This window comes from Charadrius vociferus, unplaced genomic scaffold, assembly GCF_000708025.1.
Source record: "Charadrius vociferus isolate BGI_N301 unplaced genomic scaffold, ASM70802v2 scaffold7, whole genome shotgun sequence".
Classification (NCBI taxonomy): Eukaryota; Metazoa; Chordata; class Aves; order Charadriiformes; family Charadriidae; genus Charadrius; species Charadrius vociferus.
In genome coordinates, this window is record NW_009649308.1 from 645,574 (window position 1) to 662,053 (window position 16,480).

At 49.9% G+C, this 16,480-nt stretch overlaps 1 protein-coding gene across 1 annotated transcript in view; it reads right to left on the reverse strand.

The window, feature by feature from the left end:
• GABRA3 (gamma-aminobutyric acid (GABA) A receptor, alpha 3) overlaps positions 1-16,217 on the reverse strand; it is a 59,760-nt gene extending 43,543 nt beyond the window's left edge. Inside the window, exons 1-2 of the mRNA XM_009889249.1 lie at positions 16,129-16,217; positions 11,609-11,730 (exon numbers count right to left, since the gene is read on the reverse strand). Of these exons, the coding sequence (XP_009887551.1) occupies positions 11,609-11,730; positions 16,129-16,217 (211 nt within the window). The remainder of the gene's footprint in view (positions 1-11,608; positions 11,731-16,128) is intronic.
• Positions 16,218-16,480: the final 263 nt, after the last annotated feature.

The following is a 16,480-nucleotide window of genomic DNA, read 5'->3' on the forward strand; positions in this document are numbered from 1 at the left end:
CGTGGGTGCGGAGTTGGGGGATGCTGAGATGGACTCACCCCCCATCCCAACACGCTGCCTCCCCTGCCGCACTGAGGCACGCTGCCCGTCTCCGCTCCCGCGCAGTCCTTGCCTCACCATCACCTACACCTCTGGCTCAGAACCCCGTGCAGAGAAAGTGAGATGCAGCATCCCACCCACAGCAGCTTCCAAAGACTTGTTGCGAGACCCTCGGGGGAGAGCTGCTATTTCAGGCTGCTCAGGCAGCCCCCAGCCCCGCTGCCCTCCAGGGCAAGGGAGGTCTCATCACCCCACAGGGATTTCCAGGCTCAGCGGGGCCCCGGGTACCGCAGCGCCCACAACCCTCACGTGCACCACACTCAGAATCTCCCACCCGAGCTCCCGACAGCTCATCGGAAAGCGGCGGCGCCGGCCCTGGCGGGGGTCCCGGCGGGAAACCGCGTCAGAGCTCTCTAATAGAGACGTAACCTTACAGCTTCAAATTGCCTTCCTTCAGGAGACAAATCCAAGCAGGTAAATTGGTAGGAGCTGAGCGGATCCGGAGGCTGATGGAGCTAATCCCAGGCATGTTTAAATGCAAAGGCCCAGGGAGCCTCACTCAAACCCGACATGATCGCTGAAGCTTACTTCTGTGCCTAATTCTCGGGTGCAGCCTGCTCGGAGGGGTGTGAAAAACCGAGGATAAGGCAGAGCAGTGTGTGGCTTTTGCTCCCACCGGCTTCAAGGTCAGGACATCGGCCCTCAGCAAAACCCTGCGCCAGCCAGACAGCAGCTCCTCTTCACCCCATTGTGGAAACCACATGGATAAACATCACTGTTGTACCTCAGAGAAGTTTAGAAACATTTTCTTAGCCCTGCCGCCAGCAGGGACACACAGGCTCAGGGGACACTTCTTGCTGACTCCAACCTTCACATTAATTGTACCATCCCACCAGCCATTAATCAAACGTCTTCCACTGGCATTTTTATTGAAAATCAATTTAATAAAGTAGGTGGGAGTCCACATGCTTCCATAACATCAGATAAATATTCATGGGGGCTTGTGCTGCTTTAGCTAAATGAGTTTTTCAAATTTAACTGGTGCAATTTCCTCGTTCCTTAATATACAGCTTGGCGTGCCCTTGCTCGGGAATAGAGATGAGGTGGGATTCGGCCCTGTGCTGGCTCGCTCTCAGGCACGCCAAGGAACAATCCTTGGCTACCACACCTTTTGGCAAGGATGTTGTCATCCGTAACTGGTAACAGTGGTCTGCTGGGGTCAGCACCACCTGGTACGAATCCCCAGAGCCAGGGCTGAACTCCGAAGGGCCATTTGGAGTTGAAAACACATTTCCAACCACTAAGAGCATGGTCACCATTTCTACCTCCACGGGTGTGCCATTTGATTTCTGCTTTTCCTTCCCTGTTTAAGCAGCTATTGTGCTCCAACAGCAAAAGCTAATGAAAGCCATCGGAAAACGCATTCCCCTAATGCTCTTTGAAGGGGCTTAAAAGGCTTCCAGCTACCAAAATATACACCGCGCCAGCGAAAGAACCGAAACACACCCACACAAAGCTTCAAAATCTGTGGGGTGCGTGCGTCCTAGCAGAAGGGATGAGCACGGAGCCCACCCTGAGACAACCTCCATCCACAGCCCCCAGCCGGCAGCATCTCCCTGGGGAGGGCAGGTTAACCCCTCGCTTCCCGAGGAGGCTGCAGAGCAGCCCTGACCCCGGCTCCTTACTACAGTCCTCCTTCTCAAAGGCAGTTATTAGAGTCCAGACAGAAGAAAGAAAAAAAAATCTGACACATTGATCAAATTTAGTAGAAAGGCAGGATTCAGACAGTCCTTATCAGTGAGAGGTTTTACAGCGTCTAACAGCTTCTTTGTTAACTGGAGCAGTGAGGAGCTGCAGCTTCCAAAAAGCGGCAATGCAGTGCAATTCAACCACTGCCAGGACTCTTGTCATGTTATCCTAGTGATACCCTTTCTCTTGAAAGGCAGCGCTTTAGAAATCAAGCGCATCATCATTTTGCCTTTGTTATTAACGCAAACTGACTTGTTTTCATCGTTACAGCCTCGACCTAATTCCCCGCGCACACACTCCCTACAGCGGCTCAGATCTCTGGACAGGATTTGCTTTCCCTGCGCTTTAATGACATGAAGGTTGTGACTAGCCCTGCAGACACGCACAGATAGCCCGAGCCCAGGAACAGGGTGCAAACAGCCCTCTCTGCCCCGTGCGCCTCCACACACGAGCTACGAGGGTTGAGTTTCCCATGCCCCAGCTCCAGGGTGGAGGTGGTACGAAGACAAACGGAGTCCATGAAGTGCCACCATAATCATTTTCCCCTCACCCCCAGCAGCTACGGATGCAGCAGAGATGGGCAGTGCCCCTCTTCTGATACCATGAGATAGTCGAGTCACTCAGTGCCTCCCAAAACACGGCTTCAGCTGCGGGGACAGTTCTCCCGCAAGCCTCTAAGCTGCCCGATTTCTCCCTTTTCCCCCCTGTTAAGACAGCGGTGCTACTTCTGAGAGATCACCCTTGCTGGAGACAAACTGCCTGTCAGCAAACAGCATTAAATACAGGGTATCATATTCGACAGATAATGGCATGCTTTTAGTTTTTTCTCTCTTGGATGCAGGTCACACAACTAATGTCATCTCCAAAGGCTGAAATCCTAGATGTGAAAAGGTAAAGCTTAATTGCCTTGAACAGCAACTCTTGTATTGACTCCAACATAAGGCCCATAAATATTAATACAGCTATATTTAGCCCCTTTCAATTATACATACAAAATTAAACATCTTTCTGGGAACAAATCAGTCTGGATAGGGTTGTGGTTTTTTTTCTTTTCCCTTTTTAAGGCATTCTGCATCAAAATAATGATAATTCTAATAGAGCAAAGGCTTTAAAAAAAAAAAAAAAAAAAAAGGAAGAGTGGATGGAGGCAGAGGCTTCAAGATACTGTCACCTGGCTTGGCCAACTCGCTCCACAGGTATTCAGAGGCACTTGCACACTCCTAACCTCCCCCTTGCCTCGCTGGATTCCCCTCTTATTTGTTCGATTCAGTCCCTTTTCTGGCTGGCAGCAAATCGGGACCCGCACAGAGGGGGGCACACGGGGGAACCAGCCCAGCCTGGGACCTTGGGGTCCCAACACCACGGCTGGGAGGGGGATGCTGGAGGAGGGACTCCTGCCCGGCTGGAGAGGAAAGGTCCCATCTGCAGCACGGCCATGCCCACACAAGGCCTTCCGCAGTTAAAGACCTTCTCTTTTGTATAAAAATCACATCCACTTTCCTGATTTGCAAATTAATTATACGTTGCTTTCCTTGCCAAAGTGGACTTAATGGTATTAATGTTACATGACAAAGAGAAGCTATCAGAAAGCTTCTCTCATAATGATGGCTAGATTGATCAGGAAAGAAGAAAGGAGATTTCATGCTTTTGTTCTTTAACCCTTCCTCATGCAAGCAGACAGGGCCCTTTTCTAGGAAAAGGCTTTTTCAAATTCTCAGGCGAGACCAGGTGCGTCTCTCCAAAGAGAAGAGCTCTAACCTCGCAAGCACAAAAGCCTGTAATTAAATTCCCACATGCGCACAGACCTTTCACAGAAAACACAACTCGTGGAAAGAAGAGTTTGCACCTTCATTTTTTGCAGGACAGTGGCCTTAACTGGCTAAAGTGATGTTCTCAGCTCTCCAGAAGACATGTCTTCAGGGGAGTAAGTAGGAATGCAGGACTGCAAAAATCTGATCTGGCCTGTATAGATACAACCAACTTCCTCGACAAGAATCCAGATGGGTGCCGTAAGCTCTGTACAGATCCTCTGCCACCTTCCCATTTAAAAATTGCTGTGTTTTGGGTTTTTTTTTTTTATATCATCAGATCCTTTCCTTGACAAAGTTTCTTGTGTCAGAACTGATCCTTCCAAAAAGGAGGGATCTGAAAGGACTTTTGCAAGGTTGAAATAGTGTCTTGAATTTTCAGACGCAATTTATTTCGCTCCAGTCATGAATCATTCCATCCACTGATTCAGTCTGAACTTGGTCATCAATAGGATTTTCCAGCAGAATCATATGCTTTTTCCATGCCTGTTGTTCCCACGTTGGTTTGAATTATGTTCTTCCAGAAGGTAAAGCGAACAGGGTGTCCTTTTCTCACAATGCAAATTGCAGATTAAAAACCCTCTCTAGGCTATACTCTATGCTTACAATTGCCAGTACTCCACAATGACTTTTTTTTTTTTTTTAAATAAACATTAGCTGTATGTCCTTCAGAGGCAGATTTTTAAAGTAAGCTACAGGTTAGTACACACAGACAAAGAAATCGTTACACAAAATTCCTGCCCCACCAGACTCAGAGTTTTGCCATTTACTGCAATAGGGTGAGAATTTCACTCTTCTAACAGTATTTGGTTACGGGACCCTGCACAGTTTAGCTTCATAGTCTTGCAGCAACTCACTCCCCAAAGCCCTATGCATCTTCCAGACCCGCATGAACACTTTTTTTTTTATATTAATATTTTATTTAATCAAACAATAACCTCTAAATAAATGAAACGGCATTAACAAGTTAACAGTTCTGAACCAGCAGCATTAACCCCCTCACCGCAGGGGGCCCAGGTAGATGTGATTTGATTACTTCTTCCAGATGGAATCAGGCTGAAATTCACCACCAGCACGATCGATGACTTTGCCTCATCAGACATAATCAGTGCCTCTGTATAGGTACACGAACTGCTGCAAACATTTTATCCTCTAGCTCAACGAGTAAAATAACTGCTGTTTCCTCAATATTTGACCAGTTGTTTCACCACCAGCTTCCCAGAATAAACCAATTAAAGTTGTTTTTAAACTCTATAATACCTGATAATAATAATAATAAAAAAATCTTATTTCACAATCCATATCAAAGACACATTATAAATCCTTCACATGGGACCAAACGAATGGAAATTCTAATAAACGAATAGCTGCCATAGTCCAACAGATCAATAAAGACATCCTTGCAAGCAGTTTATAGCCATCTATAACATCATCAACTGATGTTCTTAAAGCCATCTAACACATGTTCAACATGCTCAAACATCAGCTCCCGCCTTCCAAAGTCATTATAAAGAAATAGCGTCATCCCATCTCCGACATGTACCCACCAGCTTCCCCTCGGGCAGGATCTAACGTTCACGCTGGTTCACTGCAGGTGTCTGATGTAGCACTGAGGCTCTGCTCAACCCAAATTCTTAGGGTAAAAATTTCTCACCCTTTGGGAAAAATCTTATTTCTTGCCTACATGCGAGGATACATGGAAGGGTTAAGCAGCTTGGGGCAGAGTCCTCATTGGAACCACACACAGTAAATGAAGGCAGCATCTAAAAAAAGGCATCCAAAGCCTGAGAAACACCTTCCCCTCCGCAACCCTGGCAGCCTGGGCTTGGTTGCAGCCCCTCCAGAGAGCCCAGGAGCGCACAGCCCAAGGACAGCCTTGTCCCTGGTGATCGAATTTGGCCACACAACTGCCCCATGGAAAGGGTGGCTGGGCAGGGACCCACCGTGGTGGTCCACTCCCTCCCACGGCACTGCAGGGGCACAGGCATCTGTGAGATGCCCCCAAAGGACGCGGTGATGCCCCGAAGCCCAGGTGCCGCCTCACACCAAAAGCTACGAATCTCTTTTCACAATGGGTTTCTGACCCCTCCGGAGCGTTTGTGATATCCCTGAAGCTTTGATACAGGCTTGTTGCCCTAAGCAAATTCATAACTTATTTAAGAGAAGACTTTCACCCTTAGGCATAGCTGTCAAGCCTGTATTGCTCACTTGCCTTCTGATGTGTGCGTGCTTTTTCCACACAGAGCTCCCTCTCCCTGTACGCCGCGGGTTTAAACAGCGGCACAACTGGGATTTCTGCATGAGAGAGGAGAGCATCAGGGCTGTGCAAATCCATGGCAAAGCTGCCTTTGGAGAGCTGCACCCGAGGGGAAGACAACATTTTATTTTATTTTTTTTTTAATTTGTTCATAGATCTTAACTTCAGAAGTTCAAGGAGACAGAGCAGAGTCCCCGATGCCCAGAAAGGTAAATAGAAGAAAATGCTGTTCAGGCAACGCCTCAGCTTCAAATTAAAACTCATCAGGGAATCTCAGACAAAGACAAAAATCTGAAGTAAGACATGGATTTTATTTTTTTTTTCTAAGAAAGGATCAAATTCCTCCCCGGAGTAATCAATACAAGGCATGAAGTCAGATCAGAGAGAAGAGATGAGAAGTTGGGAGAGGTGGAATGTTAAGACAGAAAAACTGATTAAACGCAGTCCCGAAACTCTGGAAATCCTAACAAACCACAAAGGAGCACTGGGTTTGTCATCTAATGTTTCCCTTGCACAAACAGTAGATATAGATAATGCTTATGGCAAACTGCAGGCAGCTTCATCACGCACAGGTGAAAAAACTGCAGAAGAGCTCAAGGCCAGACCGGGTGTGCCCTCGCTGGGCACCGGGGGATCAGCTCTGCTGTGATGGACACACTGCAGCAGGACTCTGCCACCACAGCTCAGGTGTCCCCACAGCAACAGGCAGTGCCTGATGCTTCTACCAAGGGACCAAGGACAGACCTGCCTCCACCCCTCTGCCCGCCACCAAAAGCTGAGCTGCTGCATGCTGTGACTTTACGTGCACCCAAAGAGCTTGTGAGGGTTCCTTCCCCAGGGCTTTGCAACCTAGCCGCAGAAGAAAAGGACGATTTCAACACTTCATCCAGATTTTAGGAAATGAAAGTTCTCTAAACTTCAATCTGGACAATTTAACACTTCCTACTACTATTATCGGTTACTCTCGCTGCAAACAGATTTGTTCTCGGATCTTGCCAGGCAGATAAGCCCTCACTGTTTCAGCTTGAAAAGCAGTGTACTTTCGAGAGAAGGCAGTTCTGTAATTTAATTATTCTATTTCAGCCCCTCTGCCTTAATGCTCACATAATAACAGACAAGCCCTTACCTGCAGGAGGTCAGGACAAAATGACAGATGCACTGAGGTGTAACACACTAAGCATCTCACAGGAATGAGATGCTAATGAACTTAAAGGGAGCCGCTCTGAACCTAAGTCCAAAACCTCTCGGCCATCAGCACTTGAATCAGTGAAACACAGGTGGCAAGACAGGGATACAGGCGTTCCTCGCTTGCTCAGAAGCCATCCTGCCAAACTACACCGTCATTAAAAAAGCAGGAAGAAACACTGCACCGCAGAAAGAAGAGACCAAAAAAAAGATCCAACCAAGGTGCGTTTCACTTTCAAGAGAATAAAGGGAATACATCAGCATGATAAATATTAACAGGTGGCTACAGATCAAAACCATTAGCAGGGCAGAGCTGACATGGTAAGGCCAGATAAAAGGCACCGTAGGCCCATGTCGGGCATCCCTGATTTGAGCCGTATCGCGAGCAGCAGAGCCTGACCGCACCAAAACCTGCTCAAGCCCAAGGGCGTCTGCACTGAGCCCAGCGTGGGCCGGGAAAAGCTGACACCAAGCCACAGAGAGCAACCCAGTGGAGATGAGGAAGAGGAGGCAGCCACGAACCTGGGTTGCTTTCACCCTCCAGATATACCCGATTGTGAAGGTACAAACTGCGGTCTCCCCTCTGCCTGGATGGGACCCACTTGCCGCCAACCCTGAGGACAAGGAAAGGGTGCCATGCCCTGTCGCCAAGGAGAAGAAACCAAAGGGGCCAAGTGCCTTGCTCTGCCTAGGGAGTTGCATTGCTTTAATCCAGTTGCCTGTATTTGCTGGTCCCAGTAAACCCCATGCTCTGAAAACTTCAGTAGACTCCTAACCCTCAACTGTCCAGAAGTGCATCACGCAGACACGGACGGGCGGGATGCTCACCAGCCACTGCTCCCTCCACGGGCCGAGTCAGGCATTTAGGGACTCCAGGGACATGTGGTAGAAGCTTCAAGGAAATACCATGTACTACCGTGTAAGTGATGCTGCATCCAAGAGGGATAACATCGATAGATCCTGGCCTAGCTGCTTAACATGGTACAAATTACTTTTTAATTGCAATTGGAGAAACTGGCTTACCTTAGAAAGTTTACAGCCCATCTTTTAGAAAACTGAACAGTCTACTCTCGCCTTCTCTTGCTTGGGGCAAAAATCTTTTCCTCCTTGGCATCCCCTGGAAAAGTCCAACAGTTTTCTGGAGTGCAGGCAGGCTTCCCCCGAACACCCGACAGAGAGACTCCCAGCTCTGCAGGGAGCCCCAGCAAAGAGAATTTGAGAGCTATAAATAGATGGTCCTCACTGCAGTCCCCGCGGTGCTGGGCAGAGGATCGGTGTGATTGCACAGCTCCAGACCAGGAGCAGAGGCCAACGCTGTCCATAGAAACTCTCTCAGTGGGAGATTTTCTTATCCTACAAGGCTGGCTGTGACAACAGATGTCTCCATCCCCTCGGGGTCCATTTCTGTTCCTCTTCTGACTTAATAACCAATCTGCCCTGTGTTTTCCCAGGGGAAACACAGGTTATCTGCTGACAGTTCCTTCCTCTCCTCTACCATTCTGAGCCCTATATTGTGAGCTATTTATGCAGCTACCCCTTCCCCAAATCCAGACTGTATTTCAGTGGTTATAGGGCCAAACAAAAGACTCAGTTCTGTCCCTAAGAGCAAGCCAGCCCCAGCTCACCCGGCAGAGATGGGGAGCAACCTCCTACCAGCCACAGAAGACTTCTCTGTGACACCAATAGTCGTGTCCCTGGTGCTACGGGGTGTTCCTGCAGAAGGAAGGGTCCAACAGTCACCTTCCCCACACACCTTTCCTCTTCTAAGCTAGCCTGGAGTATGCTCGCAAACCTCTACTTGCCATCAAGACTGCAAGGACCCCTCGCTGAAGATGAGGTCCTGAGCCACCTCCTGGGGGCAGGAGCAGCAGCAAGGCACAGGACCACCTCTCCTGGAGCCTGGCTCTGCATCGACGGGCAATCCTGAGCCGCCTCAGCACTGAATTGCTTCCGTTTGTGTCTGCAGCATCCCGGTAGGAAGAGGAGCTCTGGCATCGGAGCTATTAGAGTGGGTGGCAGCAGATGGTGAAAACAGAGGGGATAAGAAAATAAATACAAAGAGGCTATCTTTGAGGGGAGAAGTCGCCACATCAACACTCTGTTGCTTACACAGTGCCTTTTCCCAAAGCCTAAACAAACATTGCTCGGTTCCCGGCACACAAGGAAACGGCTCTGCGGAACACGGGGCGCAGGCACCCGGGCACACGCGGCCCCGCACACCCCCCAGAGGTGCCGCAGCCCTGCGCTCCGCTCAGCCCTTCGCATCCCAACCCAGCGTTTTCAGGGGGACGTGTCTCATACAGAGCAGGGAAACCAAGGCCGAGAAGGGGGCCTACGTGTCCTGCTTCCAGGTTACCCACAATTTAGGCCAGTCCATCTTTCCGTTAGCCTGTGCCTGGGCACAAACCACCACGTCTGCCCTTCCCACAGACGCTAAAGCAAGACCGTGTGGTCCTAATGGATGCTCTCACCTGACATCTTCAGAAAAGCAAGTGGAAGATACTCCTGAGGGAAACGGGGAGAGCCAGTGCTGGGCCTACAGGGACTGCCCAGTGCTGCCTCACAGGAAAACCAATGTACCTTGTAAGTCACCAAATCACCCAGCAGCACAGCTGCTAATTCGAAGCAAAGCAATCCCTTGCACAGATCTGGAATAACCTTGGAGAGCAGGAGCCCATCTCTTGCCGGCTATCACCCCAGGCGATTTGATTAACCCTTAAGTCTGCAGCAGGACCATTTCTGCTTCTCTGGCCACCAGCAGCAATGGGAAAGGTCTTTCCCTCTAATGCTCTTCCTGATAGCAGCCCTGACAGACCTCCAAGGAATAGAAGCCCAGACTCGGGGAAAACAGGTCCAGCTAAAAGTGGCTCACCAGGCTGCCCCATACACACACACACATACTGAGGACAATTCATTGCCAGCCAAGAACCCCCAAAACCTGTAGTAGCCCTTGTCAAAGCCTCCCATCTGGGTTTGTGAGAGTGCTCCATAAGGGGAAAACAGAGGTGAAAGCAGTCTTCAAACATGCAATGTCTGGTTCAGGCAAAGGCAATTTATTATGTTAAGCACGTTATTAAAGGATCTAAAGCAACAGAACGGAGATGTTCCAAGAAAGGTTTTAACTTCCCCAGCAATGGGCTCCTGGGACTCCTCTTGTTAATACTTTGCACGGGGTTGTCTGCAACCAAGCCTACGGTGAACATAAATGCCCCCTTAGTCCCCTTTCAGAACTCATTTCAGTTAAATCAATACAGCCATCGGGGAGACTTGAGGAAGCAAAGCTATTAGTGGGACCACAGTTAATTCTGGGGGAAAGAAACAAGCAACAAAAGCAATAAAGCTGATGGATGGCTTATGCAGACACAGTAACCCTTTCCTGTCTGGGTGCTGCAGCACAGCAGCTCACCAGAGGTGAGGATGCTCGCTGGAGAAACCTTTCTTCCCCAGATTTTGCATGGTCTCTGCTTGGGATTGAAGTACTCCTTGATGGGTGCAGGGCAGAGGGCCATGGCACAGAGGTGGAAGAGACAACAAGGATGCTCTGAGGGATGGATGGTGCAATTCCAGGCTAGCATTATATCACTGGAGCTCCCATCAGCATGCAAGAGCTCAGGAAAACTCATTCCCAACCTCCCTTGGCAGCAGGACCTTCAGGAAATGGGAAAGCACACAGTGACTCCGGTTTTGGGTGGGAATCGTGGTCCAGCAGCACACCTTTGCAGCTGAGCAGGAGAGCTCAGAGCAACGCAGGGACATCACCACAGCAGCCCCAGTGGCACACAGTCACCAGTACCCGAGAGGGGTCATCTTCTCTGCCACAGCAATGCCCCTTGGCAACAACATGCCAAGAAACCACACAGGCCCACGTCTCCCTTATCTCACCAAGAAAGCTCACATCTGTCTTCCCCACTCATGTCCCCGTTGCTTCTCACTCCTTATATCCTGTTAAAGTTACGCCACAAGCATCAGGAGGAAAGGTGACTACCATGGGTTTGCTTTCTAAAGCACCTTAAACATCTGTGGGTGCTCAGAGAGAAACTCAGTGGCAGTAGCTACAGTGACAACAGCGTTAAAAAGAGCTCAGGAGCCAAGAGAGCCCAGCTCACTGCCCAGGACCCAGACCGGCACACTGAGAAGAGCTTGCCAGGTGACCAGTACATAGGAAATAACTGAGAAGATGTCAAGATAGGGGTTCTATAGCAAAGCCCACTGACTAAAAAGCAGCACCAGCGTGAGTTAAAGGTCCTGCAAACTTGCAGTATCATCATTTCTGAAACGGTGATGCCTATAAAAGTACCAGCAATAAGTTTAATCATATTTGCTCCATCTACAGGCCTATCAATGTAATGTCATAGAAGACCACAGGAGTCAGAGACTTGCACCTCTCATCTCACAAAATACCAAACAAGATAGCACAGACTCAAAATGGGGAAACCAGCAACAGACTGACTCTGGTACTGAACCAGCCTCTCCTCCCAACAGCTCCAGACTTATTAAAAAGTCATCTGTGCAGCCTCTCATTTCTAAAGCTACACAGCTGTGGAAAACATCATCTCTCCACCCAACTGACCTCCAAGTCCAGGTCTCAGGCGGTTGTCGTATCCATCCAACAGCCTGTCCAGGATGCGGGTAAAAATGGTGATGTTATCTTTGCTGTCATCAACGACGTCTGAAACATGCTTCTGAGAAAGCCTGGCACGCAGGGGGAAAAAAGAGGAAAAAAAACATCATCAGAAGGGAAACCTACTCTTTATATACTCTGAAGGGTTACTGGAAACGAAGGGATGTTGGCTCACACGCGGCAGCGAGCCCTAAACTGCAGGATGGGGCAACGCCTGCTGATACAGTGGTGTGCTTGCAGGACTCCCCACAGGGCACCTCGAGTCAGCTCCCCTCCGGCCTCTGCCACCACAGCCCACACCGTGGAAGCTGAGGCATCCCCGCTGCCCTCTCCCCACCCTTCCGTGCTCAGGGCCAGCGGCACTGTGGGTAGCGGTTTAGCAGCTCTGTTTTGTCATGGACCCTTCCCCTGCCCCAGCATCCCTCACTTGCCCCTAACAAAGGGAATTTAATGAACAAAGGCTGTGGGAATCTCAGTTACTCAAGTGCCAGTATCTCCTTATAGGCAGCATGGAAGAAGTGACACCAGTTATTTACCATATCGAGCCATTTTCAAGTTCTCTGGCTCCTGGGAAGAGGAAAGGGAGGCAGAAAAGTAGGAATTCAGTAAAGCAGGCTTGAAGCCTAAGTCCATCATTAAAACCCTTCATGAACCATTTCTGCGGTTTGTTGAACTTCCCCTGTTTATAAAACCAAATGAGTTTTCACATTCCTATCTCTGCTTAATGCAAGAAGCCTGGAAGCCCCCAAATAAGATGATTTCCTCGGGTCATTTTCTGCCCCAGGTGGAATAAAGTAAGTAGTAAATTTCTCAAACAAAGCTCATCTTACCAAACAAAATCTTCAATGCAGTTTTGCAAGCCCAAGGGGCTCAAATAATACATTTGCATTTTGCGTCTCCCTTTCAATCAACAGAAACGGAGCCTGTGAATCCTTCTGAAACCGGCTGTCTCCAAAAGAGATTTCAGACAACACAGAGTACTGGTGCTGTGGCTCCAAGCACAGCTTTCCCCAGCACAAACAGCTGTTAGGACCAAAACAAATGGAAAGGCAGAAGATTAAGTAGCAGAAAACCAAAAGAAAAATCTATAGAGATGCAGAGATTGCAAGGATGATGGAAGAGGAAATAAAAGAGACAGCAACGAGGCCAAAAAACGACTAAGGGGCACAGCCAGGCAGCAGGGTGGCTGAGGAAGCCCCCCCAGGCAGGGGGAGAAAAGGCTGCTGGAGCAGAGGGGACCTCAGCGGTGGCACCAGGGATGGGGGCAGCCCTGACTGGCAAATCAGTCCCGGGCCACTAACTGGGGAGATAAGTGACTGGGGAGCACTGCGCAGATGAAGACCATGAACGCAGCAAACTAGAGAGACACTGGTGGTGCAAGACATGGGTGCGATTACCAGGGAGAGCAGCTATGACCCCATGAAGCAGAGTCCCGTTCCCCACAGCTGGGGGAAGCGAAGCCCCTGAATTGATGCTTTCCAAGACTTCTGCCTGTTTCCGTCTCCCCAGCCTCATTTTCTCTTGCTCCAGTTGATATGTGCAGCCACTGGTTTAAGTGTGCATCAGGAAGGAATTGCAGGAAAAAAAACCAAAACCAAACAGGAAGAGGAATATAATTTAAGGAGTTCAAAACTTAATCCTGCTGCATCCCATCTGGTTAGACTAGTTACCCCTGGCACTACCGGTCCATTTGTAAATACTCTGCGAAGGGTCAGTAGGGTGACGAGTAGCAGAGCTGGCTTAGAGTTTTCTGTCAAAATATCATCCCAACAGAAAGCCCAGCTTCTGCAAGATAAAAGAAGAGCAAAAAGCATTTTCTATCAAAAGAGAAAAAATTGAGAGCAGGGGATGGGTATTTTTAGAGTCAGGCTGAATCAATACTATTCAGCGTGCTGCAGCTAATTGAAATATTCCATTTTGGGTAATTTTGACATTAATTTACATTGGCATCAATGACCAAACACTCTGGGAAATTGCATTTCAAGTGCTTGAGGTTTGCTGCTCCAGGGATGGAATCCCACCTCTCACAAGGCCACTCGGCCTCTGTTTTTTAGCAAACCAATACCTGCTATCCTGGGAGAAGCGGTCAAGCCCGGAAGCTCAGCCTACAAGAACCCAACAAGGGGAATAAAGTGCTTAAACTGCAGTTCCCACAGGCTATGGGGGGTGAGGCACGGTGGGGAAAACACCCATCCCAGCCCTAATGAATCCTGTCAGATCCGAAGCATCAAAACACTGCTGATGTTACGAACTGCATCACAGACTTCAAGACTTCGCATTCGAATCAAAACACTAGTTTTGGCTTTTCATCTGGACTTGAAATATTTGAAATAGCTGAACTCCCTGCAGGTAAGTAGAGTTTTGAGGAATTTAACAAATGCCTACTGTAATTAGTGAGGTTTCAATTGTACCAGCTTTCAATAGATGTCATGGTTAAAAGCAATCTGTACCAGTGTCTGCTGATGGGTATATAACCATCTATAACTTATGAATAGCTGGCATGCTCATGAAAGCTCATTCATTAATGTTTTATAAGCTATCTTTAAAAATTACCCGTAATATAAAGAGTGAGAAGACGGATTTTTGTGAAGGAACTCCTGGCGGAGGCTCAGCGGTGATGGGGAAAATGAGTTTACAAATTTCAAAGCCGTTTTACTTAGCCTGACATTTGAGGTTTCGACTTCAATGTGAGCAGCATGGGATTCACTCGGGAGGCGCCGGGGAAGAAGCGGCGCAGGCAGGGCGAGGGAAAGGTGCAGGCAGGGGAGAGCTGGCAGCACCTCTGCCTGGCACCTGATTTGGGCTAATTCCCCGGTCCAGCCGAGGTCTGGGCTGGCTCACCTGACCTTGACATAAAGCTACCCTTTAGCGAGGCATAAAAACAAGCCTCATTTATCTCTCTCAAAGCCCCAGTGAAGAACGCTAAGGAACGACAAAGAGGTATGGGGATCACGGTTCTAAAATAATTAAAAGCCTTTAGGCAGAGAAGACAGAGGTTTACAGCAAATTTAATTAGGATAGGCTTGAGGAAAAGTCATTACCTCGCCATCCCTCCCTGTGCACATGCTCTCTGGAGAGCTGGCTGCCACAGCAGCACGCTAACCTCCGAACAAGGGTCCCCCTCGTACGCAATTTAGGAAACAAATCCTCCCACAGCCCAGAGCCATACCCGCATGGCAGGCGGTGAGGGAGCAGCAGCAGCAGCAAATACGTGATGAGAAGCAAAAGGGCAGCGGCAGAGGGGAAGGAAGAGGCAGGGCTGCAGGCACGGGGGCTGCTGACACCCCCTTGCATGGGGATGGGGACCCAGAGGGCTGGAGGGGACGGCAAGAGGACAGTGCCTGGGGCTGCCTGTGCAGTGCGGGCAGGCAGGGGCAGGCAACCGTACATCCACATGAGGGTCAGCACCTATACGCCAAGGTGTGCTCGGGATGCATTTGCTCACGCAAAGTGAGATCCGAGCAGGCGAGGCGGCGTGGGCAGGAGAGGGCAAGGCGGGCAGCGGGGGGGGTGGGCGAAGCAGGAGCAGCAGCACTGACGGGGGTTTTTTTTTCATGCATGAAAATCCTCGATCGCTGCTGGACTCGTAACTCAGCTGACAGCATTTCAGTGTCCGTACCTGGCACTCTAAAGGCTTGTCTAAATTTTTTATAGAAGTCATGTATTATTTGCATTTCTCTCCCTCTGCGCAGAGCTCCTCCCTCCCCACGGCTGGCAGGCTGTGCCGGGGGGGGGTCTCTGCCTCCCTTCCTCGAAGGGCTCCCCGAGCTCACCCAGCCTCAGCGGAGGCTCCGGCGGGATGCAGAGGAGGGCTGCGGAGCCTGTCACGGACTAACAGGCTTTCGTCTTCTCCCGCCAGCTCCCAGGGGCTGGGAAGGCGAGGCTGGTGGCAGCGCTCTGTGTGCTGGGACAGCCGGAGCCTCCGTGCCCGGGGACACCAACGCAGGCGGAGGGGGAGCAGCGTGCCCAGCCAGGGCTGGCCAGAGCCCCCCGGCGCTGCCGCGGATCAGGGTGCGCTGCTCGTGGGTCAATATACCACAAACAGCCAAACAGCTGAAGCAGTTTCGTTTTCTTTTCTTTTAAAGAGTAATAAAGAATTAAGGGGTGGGGGAAGGAGGCCAGGGGGAGTCTCTCTTCCAGGTTAAAACTCATCCAAGCCAAGTCCTTGCCCAGAGTGAATTGTGCAGAGGCCAAATCTGAAAATTGGTTTTGTTGCAAAAAAATGCTGACAACTGTCCTTAGTGAGAGCACCTCAAATAATGCTAATGTAATCAGTCAGCTCAGCCACGAGGGACGGAACAGTCCCTGGGTGAAAGGCATGGGGACCGGGACAAGGGGAGGGTCAAACACAGCAAAGACTTTTTAGTGCTTTGCCCTGGACTACCTCACATAGGTACTGGCCCCGGGATAGTTAAGCCCAGCAAGAAGACTGCAGCCTTGGCCGACAGCCTCAGCGCCCACCACCTTACCCAGCATCAGCAGGGAGAGCCAAAACCAGGACTAGGACTCCAAGGCTAAGGAGAGAGAGCGACCCTGTTCCCGGGAGCCTCAGCGCCATGGCGTCAGCACGTGGCGACCGGCAAGCAAGCCTCCAACACCTGCCAGGGTGGGCACAGAGGGGAAGGAGAGAACAGAAAAGAGATTTTATTTACTAGGAGGACAGCAATCTGCTTAGTTCAGTTTTTCCCAGCAGTTCATCCATATCAGCCAGCAGGCAGTACTTCTGGGGTCCTGTGTGTGAAGTCCCAGAGACACCCCCCAGGGACCAAAGGCAGCAGCATCCCCTGCAGCGCTGCTGGCCCTGGGGAAGTCGCAGCACAG